This window comes from Hakea prostrata, chromosome 8 (genome assembly GCF_041222555.1).
Source record: "Hakea prostrata isolate BN-2017 chromosome 8, UWA_Hpros_2, whole genome shotgun sequence".
Taxonomy (NCBI): Eukaryota; Viridiplantae; Streptophyta; class Magnoliopsida; order Proteales; family Proteaceae; genus Hakea; species Hakea prostrata.
Genome location: NC_142607.1, coordinates 45,126,117 through 45,148,145, shown reverse-complemented (window position 1 = coordinate 45,148,145; position 22,029 = coordinate 45,126,117). Strand labels below are relative to the sequence as shown.

The 22,029-nt window shown below is 37.3% G+C and overlaps 1 protein-coding gene across 7 annotated transcripts; it reads right to left on the bottom strand.

Annotated features, from left to right (window-relative positions):
* Window positions 1–9,250: 9,250 nt before the first annotated feature.
* Window positions 9,251–13,439, bottom strand: LOC149008146 (uncharacterized). 7 transcript variants are annotated; one of them, XM_089166538.1, is made up of 4 exons: window positions 13,289–13,439; window positions 12,970–13,083; window positions 11,977–12,047; window positions 9,251–11,876 (listed from the first exon to the last, which is right to left on the bottom strand). In XM_089166538.1, the coding sequence occupies exon 4, from the start codon at window positions 11,751–11,753 to the stop codon at window positions 10,047–10,049; it is 1,707 nt and encodes a 568-aa protein (XP_089022664.1). In that variant the 5' UTR covers window positions 11,754–11,876; window positions 11,977–12,047; window positions 12,970–13,083; window positions 13,289–13,439; the 3' UTR covers window positions 9,251–10,046. The 7 variants fall into 7 exon arrangements, 6 of the variants coding, with proteins under 6 accessions (XP_089022664.1, XP_089022665.1, XP_089022663.1 ...); XR_016175188.1 differs by lacking the exon at window positions 13,289–13,439 and having other exon boundaries at window positions 11,521–11,608; window positions 11,701–11,876; window positions 12,970–13,282; XM_089166539.1 differs by lacking the exon at window positions 13,289–13,439 and having other exon boundaries at window positions 11,955–12,047; window positions 12,970–13,279.
* Window positions 13,440–22,029: the final 8,590 nt, after the last annotated feature.

Here is a 22,029-nt window from a genome sequence, read left to right as displayed (position 1 = left end):
ACCCACCATTAATCTTTACAAAATGAAACTTATCTTCAGAAAGAGTGTTGGAAAAGGTGATGGTTGAAAAGCAGAGGATGGAATATTCAGGTATAAGTTGTTTTAAAGCACAGTGAAGGTCTGCAAGTGGAGAAAGCACCACCTCATGTATGAATCAATTAACACTTCATTGTTGGTTATCACTGTGAATGATGTAAAAAAGTATGAAAAAAATCAGAAGAGACACAAGAAACTGTTGTGTATTAAGATATCAACAACAGTAGTGAGAGAGATCCATGCCTCCCTTGTCTCTGTAACACTTAGATTATTTGATGGATTGGATTGATATGTGTGATATACAGGTCGCAAATTGCCAAATCTGTGTTTGATTAGCCAGATACAGATGCTTATGGAAACTTGAAATGGGAATTCTTTAATAGTCCTGTTTGGTATCCAAAATTTAAATGCAGCATTTTCAACCTGTTCAGATGATTTATGTTTCAATAGAAAGATGTAAGATGTTCCCATCAATTAATTAGGTATACCAAGAAAGAAAACTAGGAAGCAGAGTATTTCAGGTCTATTCCTCCCCCCCCCCCCCCCCCCCCCAAAAAAAAAAAAGAAGAAGAAAAAAAGATAGATTGCTTCAGTTCTGCACATCCAGGGTTTACAAGTTATAATCACTCAAGAATTGTCATTGTTGTGTCCTTAACTAGCATGATATAGCCCATGCCAGTGTGACATAAATGACCTAACACAACCACTGGGTGAGAGTGGAACACGTCTGCTAGTGAAAACAAGATACTGGTTACAGTTGCAATGTCACTGAATTGTCATGTACACACTAGAGGTTACAGTTCTCTCTCTCACACACGCACACACCCACACACTAAGAGACACCTTTCCTTTTCTTAATTCTGGTCAGAAGCATAATATAGTATTTAACCTAATGAAATGAAGTGGGGAGGTCCCATTCAGAAGAAGTAGCCCTGCTGTATAACAACTCATAGTTGTAGATGATTCATCTTGGATCAGAAGTATGAATTTACACTTTAACAGATAACTAAATACAAACCATCCCTATTGATAAACATCAGATGAGATGAGTCATGAAGGTATGAACCAATCATTTTTTAGTGTAGGACAACAAATATCCACATCATTCAAATTCTTTAAGGAACAGAGTTCCAACTCATCTACAGGTCCCTTACATCACCTTCACAATAGATGCATAATGTCCTAAAAGATGAGACAGAGACAGATCCCATTTTCAAGAATGGCAATAAAATATTTGAAGAATAAATGAGTATCATAATGCAATGGGAAGCATCTCCACTGCTGCTGATATTAAGAACAGGAATAAAAAAAATACAAATCAAGTTCAATAATGCCCCTACTGGGATATTAGCACTCAGCAGAGATTGACTATTTTCCAGAACAAAGGAATGATGAGCATAACCAATAAGCATGTATGCTTTCTAAATGAGAGTTATGCACATGCAAAAATTATAGCTATCACAGATACAGCATGAGATCTGTACTTGACAATGTGATGGATCCATAAGATGAGCCTGTTTCATAAGCATCTAACATCACCAGCAATTAGCATAATTGCCATTCTGGTATATAGTCACATAAGGAATCTTTCCTGCCTATATGCTGTTGCCGAGCTAGGACTTTGTGGAAGAATAATCCCAGGATGTTTGAGGGTAAAAAAAGAAGGTTGAAACCTCAACACAAACGTATAATTATATACTTCTCATAGACTCGGAAACCAGTAGTGAGTTCTCAAACATCTCAAGTAAGAAGTGGTTAAATTAACTTTCGGGGTGGAGGCATTGGTGGGTTGGTGCGGAATTTGACTGGATTTGAATTTCATCCATCTCTATCAATTAAAAGTTAACAAATTCCATTCTGTACGTATGCTATGGTTCTAACTTCTAATGGAAGCCTCTTAGGTATGAAAATTTCAATAATATCATTAGAGAATTTTGTTACATTGTAGAATTGTATAAAATAGGGTTAAGGTACAATACAATTAGTATATATAATGATGCTTGGATTGCTTCCTTACCTCAGGGGTGTATTCTTGGTACCCAGTCTGATGGAACCCATCTAGTATTATACCTTATCAACTGCATTCTCAAAACTGGAATGCTGGTATAACTAATACCTACTTCACTGGAGAAAAATCTACATTCAAATTTTTAGACCTCAAGCTATCCCCTTTTTTTTTTGGGGTGCGGGGGGGTGTAAAGCTCAATCTATACTAGTTGTTCCCACTTATTACAACATTTCCTGAGGGCTGGTTTTGAACTTTTACAAGATCCAGGATCTCCACTCAATCAGAATGTTTCACCGATTTTCAGGCAAAACTAACAGTTAGTAATCATAGTAGTCCCTCCCTCCCTAACCCCTTCAGGAAACATGTTTGGGGTTTAATCTCATCCAAAAACTTAAACATTCCTCTGGAGACACTGAACAAGGACAGTTGCTGTCAATTCCTTCTTCATGGGCCTAATATACTAATCTCAAGATCCCCAAGCCCTGTATGTAATAAAGATCCTGAAACAAATGCTCTAATGCAGGGTCACTTCTCGGATTCATGTTAGGAAACTTCTCCCATCCATTTAGATACAGGTGTACTCAACAGATCAGGGACTTCATTTTTTACATCCTCTTGCTTGCAACAGGTTCAAGCAACCCATTTGACACTGAAAATCAGTCTTCAGCATTGCTTAGGCAATTTGGAAACTGAGAATTACAGTGGTTTTCTGACAAACCCCTCTGGACCTACTCAGGAACATACACTTGTACCGATATCTAGTTTTGGAAGGCATATATTGCCTCTAAACAGCAGCAATTGAACCTTTGGGACTGCTCCTCATGCTGTCTTAGCTTGCCTTCCTCCCCTGTCACGGGACTTTTCTTGCATGTTTGGTGATGGTTCATGGTCAGCTCATAAGCCTCATCGTGGCCATGGTGCTAGTCAAGAATCATGATAGTAGTTTTAGTGCAGTCATTTGTAGGCATAGTCCTTTCCTCCACCCAAAAAAAAAAAAAAATCCCCCAAAACCACCACAGCTGAAGCACCACGAGACGCCTGCTCCTTACTTGCAGTTTACATTTAAGACCAGTTGTCTTCCTGGATGTTTTGTGTCTTATTTTGTAAATGAATAACTAGTGCATGGCATTAGACTGGGAAGCTTCAATTGTTTCTTCTTTTGATTTGGTTGTATTCATTTGCCGCTGGACAGGTCACTCTGAAGCTGCCCTGTTGGCCTCTAGGGCTTCTTTACTATTAGCTCATGTTCAGTGGTTAATACCCACCATTTTTGGGTCTTCCTTTGTACCTTGCTCTCAGTGGAGTTCCTTTCACTGTGACTTTGTTTCCTAATAAAATGTGTTTCGCATAATAGAGGAAACCCTTAACAAAGAATTAGCCACCCAAAACTGAAAAACTCAGAATGGAACACTCAAGCTAGAACAGAACTGAGAGAGCAGAAAAAACCTCGAGGTACTAACCCCCCTCAATCTACCAAGTATTCACCAGACCATAAGCCAGTCAGTCCTATATGGGAAGAAAATGTTCAAGCCAAGCAAGTCTACCAAGAGGGAGAAAATCTTCACTGTCCATCATCTCATTTTTACCAGCCAATGACATAAAATGAAACACTCACCTCTCCCAAAAAAAGGAAAACCACTAGGAAAATGTAGAAGCTCCTGGTCCTCCCTCGTCCATTAACAATTGTTTACATTTTACGCTTTAGTCCTTCAAAATTTGTCTCTTTGCACTTTTCATCCTGTAGTTTCTCAATCTTCCATTCTCATCTATTTACCAAAGTATGCTTCATTGTTAAAAATAATTTGACGGCCGATGGCAGCAAAACCAATACAAAGCCTGAGATAATTTCCATGTATAGACTGTATTTAGAGGTTCAAAATCTGAAACAAGTGTAGATTTTTATGTTTGATCATAGGCCTTGAGACTCTGAGAGTTAGTTAAATGTTTCTTACTGAATTTGCTTCATACTTGGATGTAGGGTCAATTGAATGATGGCCAATTGCCAAGATCTTCAACGAACCATTGCCCAACAGGGTAAATTTCGAAATCTCAAGTAGGGGCTGTCAAGGCTTGTAAGGGGTCTCTAGGTTTCCAAATAGTTTATAAAGGCTAATAAAGGACTATTTGAAGTTTGGGCTACAATGGAATACTTCTAAATTTCAGGAGGTAGTTGAGGGAAACAAGGACTCTGAGGTCAAAGGGGCGAGGGGTTGAATCTAGGGCTGTAAAGAATTGAGGGAGCCTAGGGTAGATGACTTCCCTAAAAGGAGAAGCTAAACTGATGATTAAATATTGCCCTTTACCTGCAAAGAACACAGACTTGATGATTAATAAAATTTGAGATTTGAAGGTACAAGGATTGGAGTCATGGGTTTCCTAAAGAGCGGAACATGGGGTTGCTATGGTTTTTAGAACTCTGCAATTGTCAGGTTCTTCGAGCATCTATTCTCCTTCAAGTACAGAAACACCCCACCCCCAGCCCCTACCTTCTCTCACTCGCAGCCCTTCTTTTCCCTCCCCCTTTGCCTGCGGCAGACCATCCCCCTCCCCAAAACATCTCCAAACCCTAAATCCAATCAAACCAGCAAACTCCCTATTGTAAATCACCCTACCACCTTCCCAACACTTATGGCAGCACCCCCTCACCTCCTCCACCCCTAATCCCTTCAAGGCCAGCCTCTCTCTTTCTTCTCCTTTTCTACCCCTCTCTCTTGCAGCAGAACTGGAATTTCCAGAATTCTAAACATGAATTTTCCCAAACCCTAATCCCCGAGATCTCCCAAATCCTTCATCTATTTTCCCACCCCCTTTGGGAATCCAATACTCCTCCCTACCCCTTACCTTCGATCCCAATTTCAGCCTGTTCCCTTCACTCAAAACTAACCCTAGCCCTAGTGATGAGCACAAGGGAAACAGGCAAAAACAACACGGGGAGCACGGAGGGAGATATGAATTTTAGGACAGCGAAACGAGGGGAGAAACAGGAACACGAAGAGGCCACAAAGCGAAAGGGCAATGGAGCAGATGGCAGAGAACAAGGGCCAACGAAATCGTAAAATTAGATTAGGAAGACATTGTAATGAGAGTGAGGGGCCCACAAGAGCAAAGACAGGACAACGAGAAACCTAATAGCCTCCCCACTCATACACAATACCCGATAACACAAAACGGTAAAAGCAATATCCTCCCCCACCCCCTCCACCCCTACGGAACCAACTAAGAAATTATTCCCCACCCCTAACGACTATAAAATCCCCCACATCTCTCTCTCTCTCTCTCCCTCCCTTGAATCCTAAAATAGCCCCTATATCCTCATACTCCTATTATCCTTGTTGTAAATTATCTCCTCTTCCATAAAATTACCCCCCTAGGTCTAAAAACACGGACAGACAGACACACACAGACAGCGACAACGCAGGTGTGAAAGGGCTAGTCAGAGAAGGGAAGAGAAGGGAAAGCAAGGTAACGACAAGAACAGCAAGCAAGCAAGCAAGAGGAGCGGGAGAAGGACAGAAGACGGGAGGGGGGAGAAAACGACAAGTGTTGGAAGATGCAAGTAAGAGATTCTTCAAAGTCTTCCCCCCCTCCATTCCGCTTCTACCACCCCTCCAACAAAGGATTACTTTCAGCATTCAGTCCCCCCTTGGACCTTGACGAGAGCCTACGGGCCGGAAGGCACCCCTTTAGCGAACCGCACACAACTCGGACCACAAACCGAGCGCCCGGGGGGGGGGATCTTTATAGGATTTCCGCTATATGCAAGTTATGTGTATTCGCAATCGATGCAAGATGTATGGATTAGGACGTTGGTTTAGTAAGAATTAGTTAACAAATATGTCATCCACTCCATACTATGAAGTGTCAGGTGGTCTCCCGGTCGACCGGCTCCGAGGGCTGGTTATTTTGTTTTGCAAACACCTAGCCATCACACTAGAAACACTAATTTCTGACAACCCCTAAATTTCAAAACCCTAAACTTGAGGACTGAATTCTGGATTTTAAATTACAGCAAGGTTTAGGATTAAAATTCGATCAACCCCTAGTTTACAGACTTAACAGAAACCAGCCCTCTCCATTCCCAAGCCTAGAACTACCCTATTGAGCCCTATTCCCACAACCGCAGGGTATTCAAATGCTAGTTTTACTGCTGGTTCAATTGAATAAGGACTTGAAGATAAACCCTAGGTCTGGGGACTGTATCAATTATTAAACCCTAGGTTTTGGGTGGGTTTACATCAATTGGTATCAAAGCTATAAATTGATCATCATTAGCCAGCACCATGGATGATTCATTAGACAACTTCAAAGAAAAACTCGAAAACCCCCTATGATTAAGAGTATCTTGACCAAATTTTCCTGTGAATGTCATGACCAAGGGGGATAGAGCGACATAAGGGGGTTTCACAAAAGGGAAAAGAGGGTGGCTGGGTAGGGTTGCATCGGGTGGCAGGGGGGATGAGGGCCAAGAATAGGGATGTTTGCAAAATAAAAATAACCGCAAGCGCACGGTATCGTGTAACTAACGAGTCAATCTCAGGGAGATATGCCATTTAGAATTTAATCTCTTAATGGTAATGCGAGACTGCAATGATTCAAAGATTTTAACTAATTAATTAAACTAAATGAGTAGTCTTAATCCATACATCTAATGCAATCGAATTGAGACGAAAAATAAAGCAAACATAACCAACGCAGAATTAATAAAAGGTAGAAAAAATGCGAACAATAAATAAATAAAAATAAAAGGAAGTGATCCAAGTGTCAGCTCTGAATCTAGGGAAGGAGTATAATTATAAAGACTTTGACCGTGGACCCTTTGTTGTAGCCCACCGATCGGGGGAATGGATATTAAAGAGGAAAAAAAAGTGCATAAAGTAAATAACAAAGCAATAAAAAGGAAAAGGAAAAACCTTAACCAAAGAGAGGCACAATTGTAGGCATCTTTGATCAAGGAACCAGGGGGAAAGGAGAACAATAAATAAATGCTGAAAATAAATCCTAAGTTAAGAATATGGAGGGGTAGATAGAAGTAGGAAAGGAGGGGGGAGAGAAGATTATTGGTGAAGGTTACTTACTTGCATCTTTGAATCTCCAAAAAAAACTTGAACAAACGATTCGAATCTCAACCAACCCTAACAACTAGATCTAGAATAATCTAGATTTGCAATTGTTAGACCCAGAGAAAACGAATCCACAAACTTGAAACTTGAATTTGAACTTGAAATTAAAGTCGCATTGATAAAAAGAAAGGAAGTATACTTGCATAAAATAAATTACACAACTTCAATCTTCCTTGCAAAACATTAAAACCTAAACATTCAATCTAGAAACTAGAACCCACAAAGTAATCAAAGAACTAGAGAAAACCTAAAGCAAGCTAAAGAGAATAGAAGGTGCAAAACTTAAATAAACTAAAGAGAAAATAAAGTGAGCTAGATCCAAGAGGGGAGGGTATATTTATAGGAGATGGAGAATGATTTACAAATAAGGAAATAAAATAATAAATAAATAATATAATAAAATAGAAGTAAAATAAAAGTAAAGAAAAAGAAAAAACAAATAAAGAAAGAGCTAAATTCGTTAGAAACTTTAAGGAATAGAGGAGAGAGAGAGAGAGAGAGAGAGAGTGTGGAGAAAAAAATAATAAATAAAATAAAAATAGTAGTACATGAAGAGGGAAAGTGAAGAGAAGGTGGAGAAATTAAATAAATAAATAAATAAATAAAAACTGATTTTAACGTGGAGAAAGAGTGGAAGAAGGAAAGAAGGAAAGAAGGAAAAAACAATATATATTTTTAGAAAATTGATTTTAGGTTAATTAAGGAAAAAAATAAAATAAAATAGTGAAAGGAATAGAAAGCGGGGGAGAGAGAGAGAAAACTAATTAGAGAAATAAATAAAATCTAAAAAAGAAATCTTCTAAAAAAAATAGAAAATCCTAATCTTTGACTACTTGTGGGTCCCATACATTCATTCAATTACAATAAAGAAAAATAAAATAAAAATCCTAATCTAATTTTATAAGATATTCTAGAGTTGCCCCATAATTGCATCTCCAGCCCATCCTGCTCCAGATCAGGCCCATTTTCGCACTTGAGAATTTGAACAAACCTCTTGACGTGTAAAATTGCATGTTTCATACCCAAAACTCCAAATATTAGCTCAAATCCTAAAAATTCATAAAATTTGCAAAAACAACATAAAACTCAAGGTAGCTCCACTCAAAGTGTGTAAAATGCATGCTTTATGTCTTAAAATTTCAAAAATAAATGTGCTCATCAAGGGGTCTAGTGTTGTAGGGTTGAAGACATCGATTGCAGTCTAGAAGCAACAGTTAGCCCTCGACAGCAGAGGCAACAAGCAAGGTGCAACGGTGATCCAACGATCTAGGCACGCCAGGCTGAAGAAGCAAGGTTACCGGTGAAAGAGAGCTATAGTGAGTGGAGGAACTGAGGTAGGGCCTGAGATCTTCCCAGCAATTGACAGAAAGGAAGGCAACCCTGACTGGGCTCACACAGGTCAGCAGTAGGGGTGGAAGACAAAGGAAGGTGGGGGGAGGTGTGAGAGTGATTTCAAAACCGGAGTAGGCTGAAGTTAAGTGGTTGAAAACCTTGCAGTGATGGGAAAGGGAAGGGAGGTCTTTGAAGTAGATGACTTGATCAAAGCCATGTCCATTTTCATCCCTGACCAAAACGAAGGTGGGCAGCTGGAAGGAAACGGAGGCCTCCACATAAATTCAAGCGAATAAAAGGCGTTCTTAGTTGTAACCATTAGATCCACTCCATATTTGTACCATATCATCCCCTCACCCTCTTGACAAGACCATTCAAGTTTGGTTGCAACTTGACCAGCTGAAACCCTAGAGTTGAATTTTACCAGTTTCTCTCAAGAAGACCCAATGTCCAGATCTCACATCTAACCATCACATTTATCTAAAATTTGGAGAGTATAACCCTTACTACGCCAGCCTCAAATTCCATCTACAAACATTAATTCCCCAAATTTTTGATTTTGCAACCCTAACCCTAATTTCCAGAATCCGAGTTGGATCTGACTTTAGAGATCTTGGCATAACTGGCCCTTGGCTCATTCTATTCAGTCTAAGGTTAGATCATTAGTTTTCAGGTCAATGAGTTAATGCAACACCATCAAAAGTTGGAGAATACATATTTATGAATTCAAAAGTAATGTTTCACCTAATTTAGAGAAAATATGAATTAAGTTTAAAATCAATTATATGCATGTATTGCCTTTCAAAACTGTCTTCACATATGTTATGAATGCCCTTAATCTTATGTTTCACCAATCTATGAGGAGAAATCACATACTTCTCTTCCAAAATGAGATCATTTTAGGTTAAGTCTCCCCAATCCCATGATGTTCTGGGATATAACTAGAAAAATTTGTGCAACAAAGCCACAAGAAAGTGCATGATATATTCACCCAAAAAGAGAAAGAACATGGTATATTTGACAGTCCTTAACATTTTCATGACTGGCAAGATCAATCAAATGTGCAAGAATGAAAATCTTCAAATGCAGTGTCAAATCCCACTGGTACTTCTCTTGAGGATAATTGATAACAGTAGCTGAAAATTGATTAAATGGCATATTCTGGTTCGCTTCTTTTCTCTGGTTTGGCAATCATGAATGAGGACTGAAAACAAGTCATCAGAAGATTTTAATGGCTTAGCTTATGGTTTTTTTTGGATTAGCACACATGGATCACTTAAAATACATACAGGGACACTTCAGACCAAATTGAAAAGAGCTTATACCATTAACCAGTGATAGAAACCTGCTTAACTACGCAAAGCTTTATGAAACACAAGAACTTGCTGCAAAGAATTGTTCAAAGAAAAATTCTAAAGAGTCTTATATCAAAACCTAATTTATTATCTGACAGAAAAAATGGTATCACAATTATACTTACATATTCCAATAAGAAAGAGGACATGGAAGGGAAAAAGTATTTACTTGCTACTAGCTCCATTTCAAAAGGGTCATGGCTGTATATCTTGTCTTTCTATCACAGATGGACACGGTGGTGTCATAGGGTTGTCCCTGCCTCTTGGAGCAGACTCTTCGTCCACCGTAAGCAGCTGCCTTCCTGGATCAGAGTATCCGATGGAAGCTCTGCTAGGGCTTGGGGAGCTTAGATTCCTCATCTCAGATGCATTGGAGCCATTCCAAAGCCTGCTAGGACTTGGGCTTGATTGCAACTGAACTAATCCATCTTCATGGGTCGAAGCAGATGAAGCCCCCTGCATACTCTCACCCATTTGTTTTCTGCAAAATTTATCTTCCACAATATCATAGAAATTCACAGTTCTCACTTCTTGAGCAAGAGCGCATGAACAACAGCAAAGCCACTGTGTGCAATCAGTCATTGTGGGGTTACCGCAGCAAAATTCATTAGCTGGTAAATTGAATTTCTTTCTCAACTGAATCCTCCAAAAGCCCCCATATAGCAAACCAAATACACAAAGCGCAATCCCTGTGAGCCCCAGTGCTTCCCTAGCAGCCTCATTGTCAATATTAACAGCAGCAAGATTGAAAATCCAAAAGGGAGCAGTACAAAATAAAATAAAAGTAGCAATGTGAACATACATATTCCCAAACCCTAGTCTCTCCATATTCCACCCAAAAACGCAGAAACAACAGAAGAATGTTAGACACGCAAGAGAAATATCATCCCAAACATCAAGTAACCCTCCTCTCCACTCAAGTTTGGTTTCAGCAATCCTCTGCTGTTGCCTTAATTGAAATGAGAACCTCTTCTGAAAAGACTTTGCCCTTGGGTAACTTGGCCTATCAGTGTCAACAGTGGCCAAATGATCCTGTGCTTCCTCATCTGTTCCAGACTCATACTCCTTACCAAGGGGGCTCACAATACAGTACACACCAGCAAATGCTGGGGCTGCAATTGAAACAGAGAGGCAGAGAGCAACTCCTATAGCTGGTCGCTGTGACCTCTTATATCCCAAGTTTAGGCCACACAAGGCATACTGAGCAAAACAGTTCACATGGAGTAGAAGCACAACAACCATCATGTGGGCCCATTCATGGGGTTTATAAGTGCCATTCTTGCAGTAGATCTTTCGGAGTTTAGATATGTCATCTCGTCTCCATCTACATAAAAGCACCAGGTGGTAGAACCGCTTTGGGTGTTGATAAAGACACATCAGAGTAAAAAGGGCATTGATGATTTGATTATTGACTTCGTACCAGGTGTTTCTTTGGGATTTCTTTGGTAAAACATGGTTCAACATTCCTGTCATGACAAGGAACAGGATTGCACCCGAAACAGCAACACCGAGAATCCAAATTAGTAAGGCCACATTCATTGGGTCTCTAATCCATTTTTTGCATATTTTCCCAAGAGAAACCCAATCAATTTTACGAACTAAGATCAAATTAACATGTTCCCTGAAGCCGTGTGAAGATGAAGAAGGAACTGAACGTGAAATTTCATCCCTTCCCTCAGCAACTTGCAAGAACTTGGTTGATGGAGATGAAAGAGTAGCTGAAGCAAATTTCAGGAATCCAACTCTACTAGGAATATCTGCAACCAAATTCAAAGAACCTTTTTGAGAGTCTTCATGCTGTAATAGCCCCCTTTGAGATGGAGATTTTATTTCATTATGTAAGGACGACCTTAAATCTTTCCCACCCTCCTCTGTGCCTCTTGCATCACTAGCTAAAACCATTCTCCAGTCAAGGTTGAGCCTTCTCAAGATCCTTGAACATAGAACACCCTAGCTTCAAAGTGGAAAAAACTTCAATGTTCTTTCCTTTCGCTTTTTGTGAAATCAACTAGATTAGGATGTCAACTGCAACAAGAACATGGAATTAAATCACCATATGTCATCATTTTATTCACGTAATGAAAAAAATCCATGACTTCTTACTTAGTAACTTAACCAAACACACCTTTCGGTCGGTAATGCACAATTAGCTTCTTCTTCTTTTTTTCCCCCCTAAACATGATGGTAGCTAAAAAACTGTAATGAAAAAGAAAGAGAACTTAACGTTTCTGTATTGTGATGAGACCAACAGTGGATGAAAATCAAAGAAGTTCAGCTAATTAACTAATTAATAAGATCCAAACCCAGTCAGAAGCACATAGATCCATATTATATACAAACATATGCACTTAAGCTTTGGATCTACTACAGAAATTCAGACAGCTTCATTCTATAAGTTCTTCCCATATGGGAAGAACCTACCTTCACTTCTTTAGGAGAATTTGAACAAAGTTCATGGAAGTAGAAACAAAAGAAATTCAGATTATTCTAAACACAAAAATTGGCATTAAGAAAGCAATAGAAAAAAAAAATCTGCCACACTTGTTTCAGTCCAAAAACCGTACAAAACCAAGGCAGTGAGCATCGGATCACCATACCAGCAAATACAGATCGAGGAGTCGTGCAAAAACCTCCAAAATGACAGCTTATTTTTAAACAACAACTCTTGAAATCCTTTCAGTTCACAAATATGACAAGACCCATCAACAGAGGAGCTCATAGAAGTCAGTACAAGAGTAATGCAACGCTCTAAGAATGTTTCATTCCACAATCTGACAATAACCCACTAACAGAGAAACAAATATGATAGAAAGAATATAAAAAGTGAAATAAGACAGGAATCAGATTCAAGAACTAGAATATAACACTTCCTCCAATTGCAAATTAACCAAACAGTAAAAAAAAAACCACTAAAAGACACAAGGAATCAAGCAGAACAATTCTTAACAAACATACTTATTCATCCCTAATTTTTACCTAATCCATGAACGAACACAATTAATCTAATTCAAATATATTCAAAACACATACAATTGAGGTCTTTCCAATCAACCCAAATCGAGATACATAAAACCCAAAAAGTATAACCTGAGACAGAAGCTAAAGAGGTGGAGCTTACCATTGGATTGAACAAGCAGCGAATCCATCACCATGTCTATCCTGGTTTAGTTGAATACGTGAAATTAGTCACTCAAACAACGCTTCTTCAAGATTTCAAATGAAGACTCCGCAACTTTAAAAGAAGACAGAGAATATTAATATTAATATTAATTAATAAAAAGAGAGGAACTCCTTAATCAAGAAGATAAGATGTCTCCCTGGCCAAGGAAGAACTCTGGAAGGTGATACAGTCATGCCTCCAAAGAAGAAACTTTCAAACTTGAAGACCTGTTTCAGACAAAAGAAAAAAGGAAAAATGAAAAAGAAGAAACACTAACATGTTCAAGATGTCGACCACCAGAAAAAGAGAACATTTTCAAGATCGATGGTTTGATAGATTAACCAGGTCACCAGAAAAGTAAAGATTCGTCATTTCTCTCCAATCACTCTAAAGCTAGAAGCATCTTTAAGTGAACCCTAGCTCGACAGTGCGTGCTAGAACTGTGAGGTAGTTAAACGGTCAGTTAACGGTTAACTTTTCTTTTTGAAAAAGAAAAAAAAAAAAAATTTACTGTTTTAGAAAAAATTTATCAGCTCTTCTGATTTTGAAAAAAAAAATTTACTCTAGCAGATCAATACTAAATCCTCAGTGTTAATATATTTTACTCTAAATCTACTATTTATTTATTATTTCTGCATTTTTTTTGGAGGAAGGGAGTTTTGATTAAATAAAGGAGAAAAAAAAATTACATTCTGACGAATTTCTTACCGCTAGCATCATTCTAAACAAAAGCAGAAAGAGCTAACAGAAGAGCATCTGTAACTAGATGAATTTCTTGGGAAGTATTAAGGAAACCTACCAGGAAGTCCGCACACGACGTTAATCTCTCGAACATGATGAACAAAATTACAGATAAAAAAACAATCCCTTAATTTCTTAATCTCCATTTAGTTTGAATCATGACCGTTTATTTAGCATACAAAAATAATTCAATTTAGAATTATCAAATCTCATCTATTCTCCTATTCAATTTTCACGGTTTATTGACCATTCAATGACGAATAAAGTGGTTATTTTTCATGATTTGATGGTGGATCATGCATTATCTTATTCTTCCCATTTGTCGGTTACCAAAAAAAAAAATCTTCCCATTTGTCATAATTTAACATGTTAGGGTAGCTATCATGCTTTAAATCAAATGCTTAATCATGTGGTTGCCCTTTATTATCTCAGCTGCCTGGATTCTTGTTGTGTGGAACGGGTTAGGTTCGCCAGGCTTCTCAAGAGATTGACTGGCTCCTACATGGTGGATGGAATTATACTTTGATCCGTTCATATTGGGCGCGATGTGAATAAGGTTGTCGATTAATAACAAAATGTAGAGGCAAGAAATAAGCATCACTGAAACTGCTATTTGTCAACAAGAACGATTAGAGACAAAATGTAGATGCAAGAGACATACATCATTAAAATTTTTATTCGTCCATAAGAAGAACCCACCAAATGAAATAGACAAATTCTAGCGTTTTTTGACATGTTGAACAACTAATAAATATTGGACAAGAAAAGAAGAATGACACAAATGCAGACTAGAAGCAACTCGCAAAATCTTTTTTGGGTAAACCACCATGGAAGCAAGTAATAATAATAATAATAATAAATGAATAAATAAATAAATAAAATAAGAAAAACAAGAACAAGAAAATTTGCAAAATCCACCTAGTTCTAACTCTTGGTTTATGCATTTTTTTCAAAGAGAGGTGCTTTTGTTACTTGAGGATATATTCAATAATCAATAGTTTCCATTGAGTAAAAAGAGATGAAGAAAAGAGTTCCCAAATAAGAGGGAACAACAATAAAGAAGAAAGTAAGAGATAAGGAAGAGACACCATAGAAGAACGGCAGTGAGAGGGAAGAAGATGGAGTTGAAAAGGAAGGAAAACGATATGGGGGGAAATCCTCCATTAGCATTTTTAGAACAGGGTCTTGGAACAACAATAAAGAATAAAGCAAGAGACAAGGAAGATACACCATGGAAGAACGACAGTGAGAGGTAAGAAGATGGAGTTGAAAAAGCTGGAAAACGATAGGGGGAAAAAAATCCTCTACTACCATTTTTAGTACAAGGTCTTAGAAAAGGGTGGATTTTGGCTAAAACAGAATATTAAAATGGGTCTCTTTCACTTAAAACCTAGTCTTCTAACATGAGCCATTTATTAAGAATATGACATGTGTCAAACTATGGTGCACATGGATTTTTTTCTTCTGTTCATATTGGGTCAATGAAAATAAGGTTGCTGATCGGATGTTTAAAGTTGCTCTTGGATATTTTTTTAGGATGTTCGCCAGGTTTGGAGGAGATCCTTTAGGCGGATCGTGACTCTCATTTTGGTTGGTTTTCCTTTGAATCTTGACCCCATTTGGCATTTGTGTACCCAAAAAAAAAAAAATGAACGACTTAATCTTCTATTAAAGGAGGTTTTGGTGCAAAGTGTCCTGTTAGCCTCTCTCAAGAACGAAGAGAGTTGGTTGGGATTTAAAGTTACATATCTCAGTATTACTACATTTATTGCTGATATTTGCTAGGAAATCTACTATGTTAAGAGGCCGCGGTTTCTTAGGCTTTGGTAGCATATCAAATACTCCTTTTATATTGCTCCAGATTTGTTGTGTTTGTACATTGAGGTGATATTCTTGATTGATGCCATAGTTAAGACACACTATGTAATCCTTCACTCCATCAGTTGTTTTCAAGGCCCCTATGTTTAGTAAGCAAAGTTTCCCTTTTCAGTATAGTTCTTCACACCAACCTAGACGTTTTACTTCTTGGTAAGGTACCCCTGCAAGCAAAAATATAGGAGATTTAAAGTTAGTCATATCTTTTAAAACTTTACAAAAACGGATGTTATCAATCCAATTTATAAAATGCATTGTTAGGGTTGGGTTAGGTGGTTTATTAAAAATCTTACCATTTCTTGCATGCTAGATAAAATAACATGTAATTATAATGTTTATTGTTGTATGCATGGTGATTGCCTTGTCCAAATATGGGTCTCTAAGGATTGCCACGCATAAATCAATCATAGAGGTTTGGTTGATGAACTCAGTTCTCAATCCTAGAGATCCCGATGCCTTATATCCGTCTAGTCTACTCACAATTTATAAAGACATGCCAAATGGATTCCTCTTGTTCTCCACATAGAGTGCAAAGTGGTTGAGCTTGTGTCCATTTGGAGAGGATGGCATTTGCAGGCAAACTGGCATCCAAAAGGCGCCAGAAAAAAGTTTTAAACTTTGGGTGGATTTTTAAATTCCAAAAAAACCTCCACCACTTGTACATCTCTTTGAGGATGCATCTAGTATGCATTTTTGCGTAGAGCTTTCCCTACTAATCTAGCAGAGAATTCCCTAGTGAAGGAGATCAAAGATTTCTAAGGGGGTGTTTGGGATAGATTTGAAACAAAAGTTGGAGACAAATTGAGTAAAGAAAACTCCCTATAATCTTGCAAGAAATCTTCCATCACTTCTACCAACTTTTCCTAGTTGGCCAAATTCTTGATTTACTCTAGTCACTTTATGATCTTGTGTGTTGATGTACCAAAGGGTCATGCTAGAAGAAAATATCCTTACCATTCCCTATTTGTCGGATAACCATTTTCTCCAACAGATGTAGAATGCTTCTGACGTTGTTTCATGTTTAGGATCCATTTTTTTTTCCCAACATCTAAATCAAAGATTGATGTGTTTGGAAAATATTTCGCCTTTGGAGTTTTTACCTAGAGTGTTTCAAAGTTATGAAGGATTCGCCACCTTGCTTTAGTAGTAAGGCTCGGTTGTATTCCTTCATTCTTCTGAAACTAGGACCCCTTGATTTTTTTGGTCTACAACATTTATTTATCAGGATGTTAAAGTATGTGTTTGCTAACATTTTTGTCTGAGAGACCAATTCTTATGCAATGTTTCCATGCTAGAAGACCGTTCTTTGCTTGGAAATGGGGGTTTGATAAATCTATTATGAAAATATTTCCAAAATACTATTATAAAAAATGGTGTTTGATAAACTCATTCTAAGGTTTCAATCCTAGCCAATTTATCACTTTTCGTTGATGTTTTTTTGTGAAAACATCATTTTGATGTTCTAAAAAAAGCATTCTTTAGACCACTTTTTTTATCAGTTTATCTTCTTAAAGAATAGAAGAACGAACTATTTTAACAAATGCCTCTAACCTATTTTTCCGTTTTTAAAGAATATAAGAACACCAAAAACGTCACCAAACGGGCTCTTGCTGACTTCTCTTTATTGGAGTTACCCAACCATAATTTCTTACACAATGGATTAACTTTCGCACATGAAAATGGGGAATTTGAAGCATTGCATTTGATATATTGACATAGATTGGAGGATCGATTGGATTAGCACCCCTCTCCCTACAAAGGATAATTTTGAATTTGGTTTAGTGGAGAAGAGATAAAAACTTTTTTCAATCTCACGTTCCCTAGAAAGAGATTGGTACCAAGATAGATTTATTCATTTATGGCATTCCAAGTAATGAGAGTAAGTGTTTTTTCAATATAACTGACATTTCTGCTAAAAAAAAGTTCACTTTTTGCAAGATTTATTTCCTCTCTTGCGATATCTGAGAAAAAAGTCCAAAATAGTTTGATGATGATGATATTTTATTTTTCGGCTCGATAGAAAAGAAATGTATCATTTACAAAAAAACAAGAGTGAGATTTCTAGTTTTTTTTTTTTTTTGCAATTTTGATTCCTTTAAACATGTTTAGATCCATATTCTTTCAAAATACGAGAGATGACATATATGACTAAGAGGAAAAGATATGAGCTTAAGGGACATCCTTGTCTAAGGCCTCTAGAGCCTTCAAAATTAAGGTAGGGACTTCAATTTAGTTTGATGAAAAAAATTGCAGATGAGATCAAGGTATTTCAAAAATAAATAATAACAAATTTTTAACACTGTTAGAAGTTGTTGGGGGTGGGGGGAGGGGGCAATACTAAATTCAGAGAAGAGAAAAAGTAATGAAGGATTAAGTTATGGTATTAGGGGCATCAATAATTATCTATTTTGTTTTTATCAAATCCATGTACATTTTCTCTCTTTAGCCTAGTAGTTTTGAAAAAAAAATTTCAGCTCGTCTCTCTCACTGAAGCACGCACACACAAATATACAAAGTCATGTACAAATCCATGCACCTTTTCTCTCTTTAGCCCAGTAGTTTTGTTGAGTTGTGCTTTGTCAAGAAAAGTCATGTTTCTCTTTTCCTTCCTTGGATTTGTGACTTGTTTTTTGTTTATGAGAATTTCACGAAACAAACCGAAGTTGTTTTGCTAAAAACCTTATTGATTATGAGAATTTGATAAATTCATTTCCTAAGAATGATAGACGGATTATGATTTGCGAAATGCACTTTACCCCTTTTTCTATACTCTAAGAATGATAGAATGTTGAAAACAATTACCTGGCCTGTTATCAAATACGATCTTACAAAATATGAAAAATCTGGAGGCACTGCAATGATGTGGGATAGCAACATATCTTTACCTTGCTTTCTATTTCCACTCATTTTGTCGATGTTATAATAACTTGGTGGTTATCTGTTCATGCAAATTTTCGCTTGACATTAATTTATGGAGATCCAAAAAGGGAAATAAGATAAATCATTTGGAAGGAATTGAAACAATTGGGGAGAATTGTAAATTCACCTTGGGTTGTATTAGGAGACTTTAATGAGGTAATGAGTAATAAAGAGAAATGGGGAGGAAGAAGAAAGCCACAAGGGCAAATTGATAAATTTGGGAATGCTATTCATAGCTATGCATTACAACAAGTGAGAAGCTTAGGAGCAAAGTATTTATGGTTAAATAATTGGAAATGACAAAATTTGGTGAAAGAAAACATTGACCTTGTATTTGCAACAATGAGATGACACAACTCTTTCTAGGGCTTAATGCTTACAAATGGACTATGCTGGGATCGGATTACACTCTAGTTGAGCTGAATTTGAAGAAAGCAAAGAAAAGACTAGTAACCTTCCACTATGAGATGAAGTGGGAAGAACATCAAAACCTGAAGCAAACAATTGCTAAGGGATGGGAAACAACAAAGATAGGGTTGGATGCATACAAGTTTCAACACAAAATATATAACTATATACTTACCCTAAGGACTTGGAGCAAATCACACATTAGGCTAGCAACAAAAGAAATAATTAAAGTGCAAGAGGAGCTAACAGAACTACAACAAAATGATCCATCATGAGAAAAGAGTGATATTGAAGCTAAGCTTTCAAATAGATTGGTCGCTTTTATGAGAGAGGAGGAAAAATATTAGCACCAAAGATCAAGAATTAGTTGGCTCAAACGTTGGAAATCCAAATACATCTTTCTTTCATGCAGTTACTAACCATAGACGACAGAGAAATTCAATCTTCAAGTTAAAATCAAATTTGGGTCATTGAATCACAAAGGAAGGGGACATTCATGAAGAAATCTGGTCTTATTTCTCAACTCTCTTTACCTCATCCCATCCCCAACACCCAACACAATTCTTTCAAGTTCAGTTTCTTGCATTTCAGTAGAAGATAATTCTAATTTATGTAGGGATTTCACCCAACAAGAGATCAAGGCCATTCTTTTTAACATGAAGGGCAATAAAACCCCAATAATAGATGGGCTTCCAACCAGATTCTATCAAAAAAATTGGGAAATAGTAGGGCAAGACTTAGTGTTAGGGATTCAACATTTTTTCAAAAGAGGTCACATGCTTAAAAGTTTCAATAAAACCATCATATCCCTCATCCCAAAAAGGAAAAATCTTGTGGAAGTGGGGCATTTTAGGCCTATTAGCTTGTGCACAATTCTATATAAAATAATTGCAAAATGCCTAGCCAACAAGCTTAAACCCCTTCTTAAAAATATCATTAGTGAAACCCAAAGTGCTTTTGTGTCTGGAAGATCAATCTCAGATAATATTTATCTAGCACATGAGTGTTTGCATTTCATGAAATAAATGTAAATCCAAATCTGGTTAAATGGCTTTATAGCTTGATTTGTGTAAGGCATATGATAAGTTGGTGTGGGGTTTCAAAACACTTGGATCAGATGGATTATGCAATGTATCTCAATAGTAGAATTTCAAATCAAGATAAATGGCAGTTGACAAGAAAGTTGGTTCCATATAGAGGAATTAGGCAGGGTTGCCCTCTTAGTCCTTATATTTTTATTCTTTGTCAAAAAGTCTTGTTTAGGAGGTTAAGCTCAAATATAAAAATTCCAAGATTACTTGGCACTAAAATTGTTAGATCTAGTCCCAACATTTACCATCTATTTTTTGTAGATGATTGTATGGTGTTCACCCTTCCAACAAATGAAAATGCTCATCATATCAACTACATTTTGCAAAAGTACATGAATGTATTCGGTTAGCACATAAATCCTTCAAAGTCATCCATCCTATTCAGCATTAACACCCACTAGACACTCGCAAGTTAGTATCTTCCACATTGCATTTAAAAGAGGTATCATCTCATGGAATCTACCTTGGCTTACCAACCACCTTTGGAAAATAAAAAACACAAGTGTTTGCATCATTTTGTGAGAGGATGAGTAAAAAATTAGCAGGGTGGAAAGGAAAATATCTATTCTAGTGCTAGGAAGGAAGTTTTTATCAAAGCAGTGGCTACTGCTCTCCCCACATATGTAATGTCGAATTTCTTATTACCTAAAGGGGTAAACGATAATCTAACAAAACAAATTAGGCAATTGGTGGGGCAATGCTGAGAAAAGATGGATTCATTGAGTGACTTGGGAGAAATTATGCAAACCAAAACACGAGGGAGGGTTGGGTTTTAGGGATTTACATATGTTTAATAGAGCCCTTCTAGCAAAGCAAGCTTGGAGATTGCTTCACAACCCAGATTCCCTATGGGCAAGAACCATGAAAATAGGTGGATATGGAGTAGAACATTCAAAAGACATCTCAATGTAAAATCTGCATATTATATGAAGTGGAGTGACTTGGAGGTGGGAAAGCTACTAAATTGAAGAAATGTCTACATTTTATGGAGCAATCTTTTGGAGGAAAATTTGGCAAATCAAAACACTTCCCAAAGTAAAGTTCTTCATGTGGAAAGCAGGACATAATGCTCTTGCAATAGGATTAGCTATTTTTGAGAAAGGTGGAACTCTCTCCCCACTATGCCTTTTATGTAAGAATGCACTGAGTCAATAGTTCATATACTTTTAAGTATACATTTGCCCAATAGTGCTGGAAAGCATTCCTCTTAAGGTTAGATATAAATGATTTTGATAAGATAGCATGCAAGATTGGTGGGATTTCATTGAGAAGAAAACTCAAAAAAGGAAATATTGAATGTATAAATCTATGGAGCATATTATGTTGGATTATCTGGAAATCAAGAAATGACTATATTTTTTCAGCTAAAATTCCTAATCTTCATAGCTCAATGCTTCATCTTAATAATTTGTTAGGTGAATGGATGCGATCAAAACACTTCCCAATGTAAAGTTTTCCTGTGGAAAGCATGACACAATGCTCTTGCAAAGGATTGGCTTTTTGAGAAAGGTTGAACTCTCTCCGACCAAGAATGCCTCAACGTATGGTTATCTATGCCCAACAAGCGAGGATCCCAAGGTTAGTAAAATGAGTTGGAGATAGCAGCAGATTGGGGGATTTCAGAAGGAAAACAAAAATTTAGGAAAATCAGCATACGCAAAGGAGATTATTAGTTGGATTATCGAAACAATAAAGATTATATTTAGCAAATCCTAACTCATAGGTCAAGATTCATCTTAAAATTTGTTAGGTGAATTGGAGAAGACAGGGCAAGGGCGATGCACCAAGACCTCGGGTTCAACATCAGTGTGTCCAATATATGGATGGTTTTATGAGGTGAGGGTTGGGGAGGCGGAAGCGGTATCATTTGACAACTTAATGATAGATTCTTAGCTGCAAAAATCAAGTTAGGTCGAACTTTATCAGCACTTAGGTTGAATTGGAGGCTATCAGGGATATCATTCAAATAGCATGGATGGTTGGG